The sequence below is a fragment of the Vigna umbellata genome, chromosome 4, assembly GCF_029865625.1.
Source record: "Vigna umbellata cultivar VRB3 chromosome 4, Vumbellata_1.0, whole genome shotgun sequence".
In the NCBI taxonomy this organism is placed as follows: Eukaryota; Viridiplantae; Streptophyta; class Magnoliopsida; order Fabales; family Fabaceae; genus Vigna; species Vigna umbellata.
In genome coordinates, this window is record NC_142168.1 from 70,043,271 (window position 1) to 70,056,580 (window position 13,310).

The window sequence follows — 13,310 nt, forward strand, 5'->3', positions numbered from 1 at the left end:
TTATTATTTTAAGATTTTGAACTAGATGTGATATCAAGTTCTTATGTGTTGATTGGACTTGTGTTTTATTAATGTTATATTACTATGGTGAGGTGATCATCTCTCGAAAGACCATCAATATTATTAAAAACTGATGGTTCATCTTGAAGGTTAACTCATACAAGTCCATATAATAAAAGTGTTAACTCAAAGGAAAAATGTCATTATGAAGGGATCACACGAGGGAGAGATTCCTAATAAATGGTTAGATAAACATCTTCAATTTAGATGATCAATATAAGTAAGAGGTACTCTGGTTAGCTTGAGGAGGAAATGCCAATGTGAAAAGAACTCACACTTGAGGAAGAGATTGTTAAAAATTGAAATGTAAGTTGAGCATCATACAAGGATGAAGACATAAACTCTTTACTTAAGAAATTAGATTAAAGATAGTATCAATGACTTATGTGTTAATTGAACTCATATATAATTGATGTTATATAGCGGTCTTTCTCCAAAATTTTATTAAGAATATATTCTTTCTTTGAAATAAATATTTAGAAAGTATCTTTATAACATTAAAAAAAATATTAAACTATTTATTATTTTGCACATTTTAAAAAATAAAAGAAAACCAAGTTAAAACAAATAATTCCTAATTTATTTTCAAAGAATTTTTAATAGAGTTTTAAAAAAATAAGTAATTAGTTTATTTTAAAAACAAATATTCTAAACATTTTATAGTTATCTTATTAATTCCAAATCCAACTCATTGTTCTTCTTAAAAATAATCTCTTCAAATTCCATGGTCTAAAATTGTGTCTTTCAAGTTTCAACACGTTTGGCACGTTTACTCAAATCATATTGATCAACACACAGTGTTACGTTTTGTGGGATAGAGTGCAAAAATAAAATACTGTAAGTTGAAATAAATAAATATATTAACATTCTGCATGATAATCAAGAGAAGAAAAAGGAATTGTAACGTAATTTACAACTATATGTTTGACTTCAAGATTGAGATGCTATAACTTTGGAGTATAAATTCGGTTTTATCACATTATGATCTGTAAGAGTACGTGTGCACTTAACATATTCGTTGGAAACTCAGTATTGTAAAGAAATACGTTGCTTTGATTTTTGCAAACTTAATTTTAATAGCAATTTAAGCGTCCTTTACGTAATTAAATTTTCTAAATTTATATATTTACATTAGTTCTTTTGAGACACATCACAATCTCACTATTCAATTGATTTTAAATTCAAATTAAAAAAATCACTTGTTATTTTATATAATATAATTTATATTAATCACAAAATTTTATATAATTAAGATATAAAGACAATTAACCACCTTACCATTTTACAAAAAAATAGATTAAAAAATATAAAAAATCTGAGAACTCGATGGGCAATTAATTGTAATAAAAACTCAGTTAAAATTATTCAAATTCATTAAAGACTCAAAAAGACTTAATTAAACTTATATTTAAAAATAGTCTCTTTTATTGACAAGAAAGATGGTAAAGAAAATAATAAACCCTTACTCAAACTAAGGTATAAATTTGAAGAAAACAATTATTATAATATAAAACCTATTTAAGTCTATACTTATTCTTTTTTATTTATTCAAACAAACATAAAAAAATTGGAAAATTTATTAAATATTTCCATTTATCCAAATAATATTTGTAGTTTACTTTGATAATTTAAATTTTATCTCTTTCTTTGAGTATTTGATTTTTCATTCAAATAAAACACGAGTCCCGCCTAAAAAACTTCAAATTACTGCACGGAAGTAAGATAAGGGGAATAACATACTAACCATTTAACAATGACTGAAATATATATTAAATTATTATTTTCTAAAGTTAATACCGTGTAGAAACTAATACGAAAAACCACACCGTTGCAGACAAATGTCTGGTTATTCCGTAAATTTTAGAGTGTTTTCAGGAGTTTGTTAAAGATAAAGAAAAAAATATTTAATTTTTAGTTATTGTTTAAATAATTAGAAGAATTGAATAATTTATGAAGATATTTGTGTATTATTAAGACATATAAATGTTTTGAAGTGATTTTGTTATATTTGAATATTGTAAAGTATTGAGTTAAGAAGAGACATGGATAAAGATTTGAAGTGGTCTTGAATAAAAGAGGAAAGAAAGCATTTGAAGTGTTGCAGTTGGACGCACCTCGTTTGACGAGCTCAATATCCGATCTGGGCCCCACATTCTGGCGAACTAAGCCAATCACCACCTTTCTTTATTTCTTTCTCCGATTTTCAATTATTTTCTCTCCCTCTGTCACGCAACTCATATCATACATGTATCGTGTCATCTTCCAATAATCCTCTGTGTAACCAACACGATTGGCTCACACACTCTGCATTCGCTTCAATCGCAAAATGCCATCTCAGATCTTTCCCACATCCAACCGTTCTCTTGATTCCGCGGTTTCAACTTCTTCCACGGCATTCGTCCGTCCCAAAGAAGACCAAAATGACCCCTCCGTCAGCCTCCTCGATCACTCCGCCACCCCTTCCTACCGAGACTTGTCCCTCAAGCCGCCCTTGCCGCGGGCCTCCAGCTTCACCTCCTCGCGCACCAAACCCTCCCGCCCTCGCCACTCTTTCAATCAGAAACGCCGCCGCCGTGCCGCCAGCCAGGACTCCTTCCCCAACATCTCCGATCAGACTCACACCTCCACCCGCTCCTCCTTCGGCCGCGATGTCGCAGCCGAGACCTTTCTCTTGACTCGCCTTGGCTTCAAGATGCTCGGATACCTCGGGTATTATTATGTCCCTCTCCTATCGTTCCCTTCGAGATCCTGCATTCACCCAAAATAGAATATATTCATGTGTGTGTGTGTGTGTGTATAGAGTGCAAGATTTCAACAGTGTAATCAAACAATGCTGATTCCTGACATCAAAGGTGACACAAGTGACATGTAGTTTGGATTCTTTGACTGATGTCGGGGATCGACAAAACTGCATGTTTGGGTACTTAACTTATACTTTAACTATCGACGGGATTAGTTCGCCTAGCTATGAGATAGATACCCATGGGTCCAATACGGATCTAGTGTTATGTTTGGCAAAGAGGATGGAATTACAGTGGATGAAATTAAGAATAACGAGTGAAAATAGGTGTGAAATAAAGTGATTGTTCAGGTGTTTTGATTGAATAGAGAGAGAGGGAGAGCGGGGGAGAATGTGGAAAAACAAGTGAGAAATAGTTCGCTGGGTCACATTATTTTTAGTTTTGAAAGTATCTCGACTTATTCCTTTTTCTCCTCCGAACACACCTGATTGTTTCCATTGGCGCTTTGCACCTAATTTCTCACTTGCCAAACAGGGCCTACAAAATGATGTTTTTTTCTTTGTGGGTTTTTGAGGTTTTTCAGTATAGCTCTGATTTGAATTGGTAATGCGATTGATAGGAAATCTTGTTATATATCTTCTTGAAAACTCCCATATTGTTTGTCTCAATTCTTAGGGTGCAGTTATATCTGTCTATTAAGAACCTTCAATTAATGGAAGTTGGTTTAAGATGAACTCTAACATCTCTGTTTATTTGTTTTACGTGATTAGTATTTTAACATATACCATTTGTGGATGCTCTCTGATCATTTATTTCTGTTCAGGGTAGGCTATAAATGGATTACACGATTTCTTGCCCTTAGTTGTTATGCACTACTTCTTTTTCCGGGCTTTATTCAAGGTCTGAATTCTGTGATCTATAACACTTTTCATACTTGTAATCTTATTATTATGTCCAGATTCTGATTTGAAATGCATTAATATCCCTCGACATTTACCGCGTTCTCTTTTATAGTTGGATATTACTATTTCTTCTCCAGTCAGATACGCAGAAGCATAGTTTATGGAGATAAACCTCGAAATAGGTATGCTTTATCACAATTGTCTCTGTACATTTAAAAATTCCTTTAATCGATGCAATTTTAATAAATAGCTAATTTTCTTTTGCAGGCTTGACTTGTATTTGCCTAAAAATGGCAGCGGTCCAAAACCAGTTGTTGCTTTTATTACTGGTGGAGCCTGGATTATTGGGTACGTGATGTCTGTGCTTCATTTCAAAATTGCAAATTAACGTAATTAGGTGTAATAAGTTTTTTTTATGTTGTTTGGATTGAGAGGATGTTCCCTATCCATGGAATTGTTGATTGGTATATGAGCTTCAATTCTTATTTTTATCTCCTATTAAAAAGAGAAGTTCATTATATTTTTGCGCACCATTAAGCTTATACATCATGGTGGTGGTAGTAAGAAGGTTGCCAATTTATCGAGACGCATAAAGAAAGGGGTTGAACATTAAGTTTTGGAATTGTGTGTAAATGTCGACCACAAGTGAACATTTATAATGACAATGTTTCATAATTGTACAATTATCTCAATAAATGCTAACTTTTATCAAATGTTGCATATTGAAATGTTTAAAACTAGTATTTACATGTGCTATACTGAATACTCCCTTTCAAGCTTGGGCATATAAATAATATGCACCAAAATATTTCAACCTGGGAGATCCTTTGAAGGATTTGGTGAATATGTCAACAAATTGATTACTGAAACTGACAGTCAGTTTTAATTTTGCCTACAACAACTCAATAGCCTAATATGGATCTTCTTTCACATGGAAATCTTGCCCAATCAAAATAGTTTGGTAGTAGTTTGCAATCCTTAATATCACCTTTGTTCACACTTTAATCTTGATGTATTTGAGGGTGCGAACCATGAAATCCCAACGAGCATCACAAGCAGAATTTAGGAATTGATTTACCACATTTGCTACAAAGGATATTTTGTCTACCTATTAGGCATGAATAGCTGCCCGGGTCTTTCTATGCGTCCCCCTAACCTAGGAGTAGTTTGATGGCATTGGAATCTACAAAGATGTCACAAGGTTTTCAACCAATCCTACTTGTTTCCTAGAAAATGTCAAAGGCATTTGGGAGAGGCAGATTGAGCAGCTTCAATACCCAAGCTACAAGTATTTGAGAAGAGTCAAATCCTTGGTTTGAAACTGAACGGTCAGTCAGATGTTGCTATAGACAGAATTCCCTGGGTCATTTCCGGTGATGGCGATGTTTTCAATGTGAACCTCAAGATAATTGTGAGTACTAAGTCACCAAAATTATGTAAAAAGAGGTTTACATGGAGTAAATCAAACCGACTAATACTATATCAAGTTTGGTTATTATGTGTTAAGTGTTGGGCAACCCATGTTTATATATATTGATTAAAGTAACCGTACAATGATATCCCTAATAAATGCTACTTGAAAGACAAGTATTAATATCTGCTAAAACGAATATCTACATGTGCAGCCTGAGCTATATTTAATTGTATTATTAAGTAGTTTCAACCTGAGGAGGTTATAGTTATATTTATAATTATATACTTTTTTTTTTCCTTTTTTGACATTTATCATACCCTGTGCAATCAGAATAAGATGCTACAATTTCATTATTGAAGGGATTAACGTGTTTGTCTGTCTGTTGTATATAAATACACACACAAACACGTTCACCACTTACCAATTCTGTGATTACTAGTTTTAAAGTATGTGTACTGTATTTGTGTAGTTACAAAGCATGGGGTACACTTCTAGGTCAACAGCTATCAGAGAGGGATATTATTGTGGCATGTATTGATTACAGGTGATACTTCCTTCCCCAACTTTCACATCTGTAAGGCTCTAGGTAGAAGCTATCTGCCCATTAAAATTGTTATGGAGACAAATATTCTGTTGTACTAGTAAATAGTAATAAAGAAAACTCTATTCCTGGGTTCTATTCTACTGTATCGTCTTATCATCTTTTCTAAATATTTTCTGTTTCAATTTATTCTTTGGTCCCGGTCCTTATGTTTTAGTTTGTACTGTCTCTTTTTGGTTTCTTCATGATATTGATGATAAAATAAGAACTCTTTGATAGTTTTCAATCTTCTCGTTTTTGTTTTTGAAAATTCTATTGATAAATTTAAAATATTGTTATATAATTAGAAAGTCTTAGGGTGTAACCAAGCCATTATTTGTAGTGACCCCTTTCAACTGCTCACTTTCCCGTTAGTTTTTATGGAGACTCCTGAATGGTTCCATATCTCTAATGTGCATCTTTTATGCAGGATTTCTTCCAGTTTAAAGCATGGGGATTGTTGAAATATAAAATTCAAAATCGAAATGAAATTTGGTAGTGAAAGCAGTAATGAATAATACCAATACAAGGAAATCAGTGGTTTGTGTTGTGCCTCATCACAAACCACTAAAAGCATATGTAATTCAAATTTTCTGTCAAGCTACTAGAGATTCACCTAAGAATAAATAGTTTACAGAAGTGAGTATTACTTGCTTTTGTCTTTCTATTGCAGTGTTATAAAACATTTTTTTTCTTGCAGAAATTTTCCCCAGGGAACCATCAGCGATATGATAGCTGATTCTTCTCAAGGCATCGCATTTGTGTGCAACAATATTGCAGAGTATGGAGGTGATCCTAACAGGTGAATAAACATTCTCTTAAGTTCAAAGTTTTCTCATTAAGGCATCCAATTTATTCTCTTGCTTTAAGTGTAATGTGCTTCTCATGATCAATAATGATACTTTTCCAATTTTTCCCATAGAATTTACCTAATGGGACAATCAGCTGGAGCACATATTGCTGCATGTGTAATAGTGGAGCAGGCAATCAAAGAGGCAGGTGAAGGAGAGAGTACATCTTGGAGTCTTTCCCAGATTAAGACTTATTTTGGTTTATCTGGAGGGTAAGTACTTGCAGAAAGTCCCTTTAAGTAAAAGTCTCTTCCCTTTCAATCTTAGTAGTTAAATATGCGCGCTATAGCAGAGCGTCGCATGGCGAGAAATCTACCATTTTTTGTGCTGTAGTGGCGCAAGCTTCATACTATATGCAAGGGCTCTCTCACCTTAATTTAACACAAACCCCCAAACCCCAGGGGCATACCCACCTCTTGAAAGGGCCGTGGACATGTTTTGCTGTTATTTGTCCTAAAGTGGTGTCCCTCTGTGATATTGCTCAACCTCCCGTTTTATTTTATCGGCAAATTGGTGATATGTTGTTTTTTGTTAGCGGATTCAAACCCGCGACCTTTTATGTTTCCATCCCTTCCACTTTTATCATCAAACCAACCTTACATCTCCTATCGCTCACTCCTTTTGTTATATCCTTATTTTGTTCTTAAAGTTTTTCTTTAGTTTTTTTAATTATTTTAAACTTCATAGGTCGCCCTTGAAACAATTGCAGCATCATCCAGTTGGAGGCTTACAATTGTTTAATTTCTTGAATTTGTTGTTCTTGACTTGTGTGACGAGACTGATAACTATGATGTTATCCACATTTGAATTAGTCTTCTTTGCTGCGTTCTATATATATCTCTTTAGCTGGCTGTAGTACGTAGTGTTCTCTTCGATCTCATTTTTATGTTGATCAGAAATGAATAAGGACAAACTCAAGCCCCAAAGATAGCTTAAGTGATTAGGATTATTTAAGTCTTAACAAACACCTCTCACACAGGATTGGACATCTACAGTGACTTAACATCAATGCGGGATAGACTTCGATATCATATTCAAATTTGATTCCATCTAACTCAATCCAAAATGCTTTCTCAAGGGGTACCCATTTGTAAGGATTATTTTGGTTGACATTCCTACCCAATGTGGAGACATCTAATAATCTTCAATACCAAGTTTCTTTCTTTTCTTTCTTTATTGTTGGGATCAACTTTCTCCACTGTTTTTCATCCCGGGCGATATATTCCTCGTATCCTTGGAAAAATAAATGATTGTTTTGAATGAAGTTTTGTCCCTTCAGTTTGTGGCCAATGAACGGAAGACTAGGTGAAACAATCAGGAGCTATGTCACCGTACCCTTCTTCAAACTGCTGTTCGTTTGCTATGAATGGTGCGAAATGGAGTTTGAAATCAAGGATGGGTCATCATATTGTGCCTTGCTACCTTGCAGAAAATATTGTATTTTCCTTGATTTGACTGGTTACAAGATGGTAGAACAAATAGGGAACTAGGGCAACAACTGTACACTTATCTAGGCTTAAGTGAGAGGACAGACAATATCTCCTAACTGGTAACACAAACTTACAGATATGAGATAGTAGAGATACCCAAAATAGGAATGACGGAACTAATGTCTGCACTTATGAAAACAAAATAGGAGGATTCTGTTTTATCCTGATAAGCAGGAACTAATTGCCAATCTAGGGTTTGATCTTTGCAATTCAATTCTTCTAAAAAAATCGGAAGTTGAATTTAAGAATTAGCGGAGTCTGCGCATTAACGTCTCTTTAAGCTCAAAGGACTCGTAGAGTAGGGAGTCTGTTAGATATGTAATAAAGGTCGCTCGTGTTTTCACCTAACAATTTTGGCTATTGTTGTTGTTTGGTTCGTGAAAGATCTCATGATGTAAATGGAAATTTTGATCGTGATATTTTACAAAGTTCTACTAAGTTAGAAATGCAAATTTTAATGGTGATATGTTACAAAACCAGTTGTTCTACAATATTAAAAATGTAAATTTTGATTGTAATATGTTCCAAAAGCGTTTTGTTTTAGTAATATAGGAGTGCTACACTGTTGTACATGTTACCGAATATAATGTAGCTCAAGTTGATCATGTATGGATTTAATCTTTTCAAATTATAATGGCAGAAATAAATGTCTCCAGAAGATATGTAATGTCTACTAATTCTTCCAATTATCGGTTTGATTTTGTTTCTTATGGTAAATGCAATGTTATATGATTGAGATTGTTTATTATATTACCTTGCAGCTCCCACCAATGATAGTTGACTTAACACTAAGATTAACATAATTTATTTTCTGTATTTCCTTCTTAAATCAATTCAGGTATAATTTATTTAACCTAGTAGATCATTTCCACAGTAGGGGTCTTTATCGGTCCATCTTTCTAAGGTACACACTTCATTCATCTTCAAGTGAGTTAATGTTCAGTTCCCTGCTTTTCGCTGTATTAGACTTTCAAATGACTACCTCTACCTTACAGCATAATGGAAGGGGAGGAATCCCTGAGACGGTTTTCTCCAGAAGTAATGGTTCAAGATCCAAACATTGGAAATGTCAATTCTCTACTACCTCCTGTAGTGCTTTTTCATGGGACTGGGGATTATTCAATACCATCAGATGCCAGGTTTGTGTCCGCCCGTTCTAAATATTTTGTAACAATGGAAAACAGGAGTATATATTGAGTGTCCTATTGAATTGTCGTGGTTTAGTTTTGCCGAGATAGCCTAGATGACCTTATTTGGGGAGCGTAGTGACAGATAATTACTGAATGATTTAGTTTTTAATGAGCATCTTACTTTAACTTCAAGTTATTGATAAGCACGTAGAAGAAACAGCACAGAAACGACCTATGTCAGTTCCTTGTCCCCCTGAAACTAGATTTCAGCAAACAATCAGTATAGAAAGAAAAAAAATTATGTAAGTGATGTAACGTGGTGATTAAGTTCAATTGTACGAGGAGATCTCACAATATCAATATCGTACTATTTGATGTCTTAAATTATCTCCTGGAATTAGTTTATCCATTTCTCTTGTTTTAATTTTTTTGGGTATATCTCCATACTTATCTGCTCTCGTATGACGTTTGAGTTCATTACTGTCAAAATGGGCATACTATTATAAGTGCGCTGTTAATGATCAACATAAGGTATAACAAGCATTCAAAAACCTACGGGATTTGCTGTGGTATCTGACGAACTTCAGAAATTGAAAAGGCATTCTCAAGTTATGTGGTTGTTTAAGCTCTTTGAACCTTTAGGAAAAGATTGCACCTTATGTGGTTGTTTAAGTGTGTTTTTTGATTGAGTGAATACTGATGAAGTGTGAGGTTGGAAATGGAAATACGTAATGGTAACAAAGTTACATTGTAAGCATTTTATAAGCGACAAAGCTGTGAAGAGCTATTGCTGTTATATGACCAAATATATTTAGAATTAATTGAACCTTAAGAAATATTCTAGCAAGAATGTTTTCTTACGTACTAAACTTGGTTAAACTGTTAGAACCCGTTTTTTAAAAGGTTAAGTTGAAATGTGCGCATGTAATGCTTTTGCATGGGTTATAAAGTAGGCTTTAATCCTGTATATCCTTCAATGGGCTACTAGAAGAAATTTACCACTTTGAATGGTGGGTATTTACATTATGTAGCAGCGAATTGTCATTATAGTGCAAGTAATTCGGTTGTCTTCCTATTGAAGCATCCTCTTTAAAAAAAATTCGGATGTTTTCGCTGCTAGACTTTGACTAACATACTATTTTATACAGTAAATCATTTGCTGAAACTCTTAAAAGAGTTGGAGTGACGGCTGAAGCAATTATGTACGATGGGAAGACTCATACAGATGTGTTTCTACAGGTATTTGGTCACTCTGCTTCTCATCGATTTTGATAAATCTGTTCCTTTTCTTTATTGCCGAGACAACTCTACCATTTTTCAATAAGCAGGCATTGATGTGAAATGGTTATACATTTCAGGATCCGATGAGAGGTGGAAAAGATGACATGTTTGAAGATTTAGTAGGATATATCCACGCTGGTGATGCTGAGGCCCGTGCCAGAGATGCAGAGGCTCCTCCAAGGAGACGCCTTGTGCCTGAATGCATGTTAAAACTCGCTCATAGCGTTAGTCCATTCTAGTCTCCAACTAACATTCTTTCTCCATTTTATTATTTTTCTTTGTACATAATCTCATTCACCTCCTAAATTAATTTTCAACATTCCATTCTATTACTAGATTTAGCAATACAAGTAGACTCAAACATTTGCTTCTCATTAATGTTCAATTTTTAATTAAACCTAACTTCACTCAAAAAACTATCCTATTAGTGTGGCCTTCAACGTTTTAAAAGAAGATTAATTTTTAATAAATTTCAAGTCTCAATGATTCAACTACAGTAAAACTTTAATTGATAGGATTAATACGTTAACGATTATTAAATAAATATAATATAATTTTGCTCAATTGAAATTCTGAAATAATAATAGTAACATCTATGCATACATAATAAAAAAATAATAAATTAATATAATATTAAGTTATAAGAAATTATTTGACGTGATTTCTTTAGAAAGTGATTTGAGTTTTCAAAGTATAATTTTTCATAATTGTATCACAAGTTTGAGTTGGTTCGATGTTTGACTCTATTTCTATAGAACTCGAGTAATGAGTAGACTAAAAAATTATGCACCTATCGTATGATCTTACACTCCTAAGAACAAGCTCTCGTACCCTCAAATATAACAAAATAAATTCTTAATACCTGAATGATTCAATCATGTTTATATCAAAACACTGTATTGTAGGAATCTTTTTTAATATACCATAAACTCAAAATTAATATACCATAAACTCAAAATTAAAACAATCAAGATAAAACAATTTAACATTTTAGAGTTTCAAAAGTAAAAGATCCCTTCCATTGACAGTCAATAAAGAAAAATCTTAATCTCTTGAAGATTTCTCTGCTTGGTTAATGATTTTTCACGGAAAAGGTTTTTACCCAATTCCAGGTTCTTTTATTGTTTGAATTATATAGGTTTCGTATTAATAGTATTTTTATTTTGTTTTTGACGATTTTTTAATTTTAGTTTGAACATTCCAATTGTCTTATTTAATTATATTTATTTTTGCTGTTAAAAAAATTGTAAGTTTTCTCACTCTTAAGTATAACTTTTCTTTATAAAAGTGTGTGGCCTAAATTCATAAATAAAGCTTAAGAAAACAAAAGAAGAAATTACGAAACCTTTAACTTTTTTTTAATTGAATAGATTCTTTACGAGAATTTGATTATAAAAAATGTGAGATTGTTTCAGAAAATAACTTGGCAAACAAAAATATTTTTTTTTACTAAATTCAACTAATAATTTGAAAAAAAAAAATTTAATGCATTGAAGTAGTTTTAAACATTTTTGTTAAATAGGACTTAAACTAAAATTAATATATTTATAACATTTTTTTATATAATATTTTGATCTTTAATATACACAAAAAATACAATTCATTTTTATATTAAAATGAAAAGAATAAAAAGATAATAAAAATTATAATATATATATGATGAAAATATGTATTTAAACTAAATTCTAAAGTTAATAAACTTTAAATGTAAAATAGTAATAAACAGAAATCAACAAGAGAAAAACACTCAAAGCATGAACATAAAATAATATTAAAAAGTAAAAATATGTCGAGAAATTAAATAAACAAAGTAAAATAAATACTAAATATAAAACAAAAACTTGAATAATAAATCGATAAAATTGACGAACAACAATACTAATATTCTCTTTCTGATTTTCATGTTCGATTTTTACGAGAGTTTTGTTAGATGATATTTTTTCACCCTTATGAATTTATTATGTTTTTCCAATAATGCACTTAATATTTTAAAAGACACAATCTTCTCAACTTCTCCTAAGATTAAAAATAAAGATACACGAGTGTGAAAAATAACTTTGATCGTTGTAACGTTACTATTATGCAATTATATATATTATACTAATTTTTTTCACTAATCATCTCTATATATAGTATTTAACTATAATATATATATATATATATATATATATATATATATTGTATTTACTTTCTCCCGTAGATAATTTCTTCAAAATATAAAACTTTAATTCATCAACTAAATTTAAAATACAAATATACACAAATAACAAATATTCACATGAATTTATAGTCCTGGGTCTCACCATTGGATACTCCACTCCACCTGCACCATCCTTTATTCTTATATAACACTATTATAACGATTAGAAAATTACAATCTACAAAAGAAAGTTAATATGTTTTTGTAATAACATATAAATTTATGAATTGATCATTTTAGACATCAAAAAATCTTGTAAGTCACAGTCAACAATCATTCAAATTCGTCAATAATAATTACTAACATTATATTATACTTTTTTAAAAACTCATATATTTATTTAAATTTCGAGATTCTACTCTAATCAGGTTATCTTCCACTCATACAGAGTTCTATATATCGAGAATTTAGCCCTCAACTCATATGATAAAGTAAATTTTCTTGTGACTTATTAAACTCAATTCTTTTTTCACACCATAAGTTAAGTCAGAGAAACTGTCGTTTCATCACCTAACTAATTATCTTCCTTTAGGTGGATCTAATGATTAGTATATACAAAACAATGTTTATTAAATTCTCCATTCAATGTACATCCTATAACCATTTATGGTTGCATTTCCTTCTTGAAAATAACTACATTTACATCACACATAAAAATATA

The 13,310-nt window shown here is 31.9% G+C and overlaps 1 protein-coding gene across 1 annotated transcript; it reads left to right on the plus strand.

The window, feature by feature from the left end:
- The first annotated feature begins 2,194 nt into the window (after positions 1–2,194).
- Positions 2,195–10,823, plus strand: LOC124829627 (putative isoprenylcysteine alpha-carbonyl methylesterase ICMEL2). The gene is made up of 11 exons (XM_047303176.2): positions 2,195–2,769; positions 3,625–3,701; positions 3,816–3,885; positions 3,971–4,051; positions 5,587–5,661; positions 6,398–6,499; positions 6,620–6,760; positions 8,877–8,942; positions 9,034–9,177; positions 10,317–10,407; positions 10,527–10,823. Exons 1-11 carry the CDS (start codon positions 2,387–2,389, stop codon positions 10,686–10,688), a joined length of 1,392 nt encoding a protein of 463 aa, XP_047159132.1. The 5' UTR covers positions 2,195–2,386; the 3' UTR covers positions 10,689–10,823.
- Positions 10,824–13,310: the final 2,487 nt, after the last annotated feature.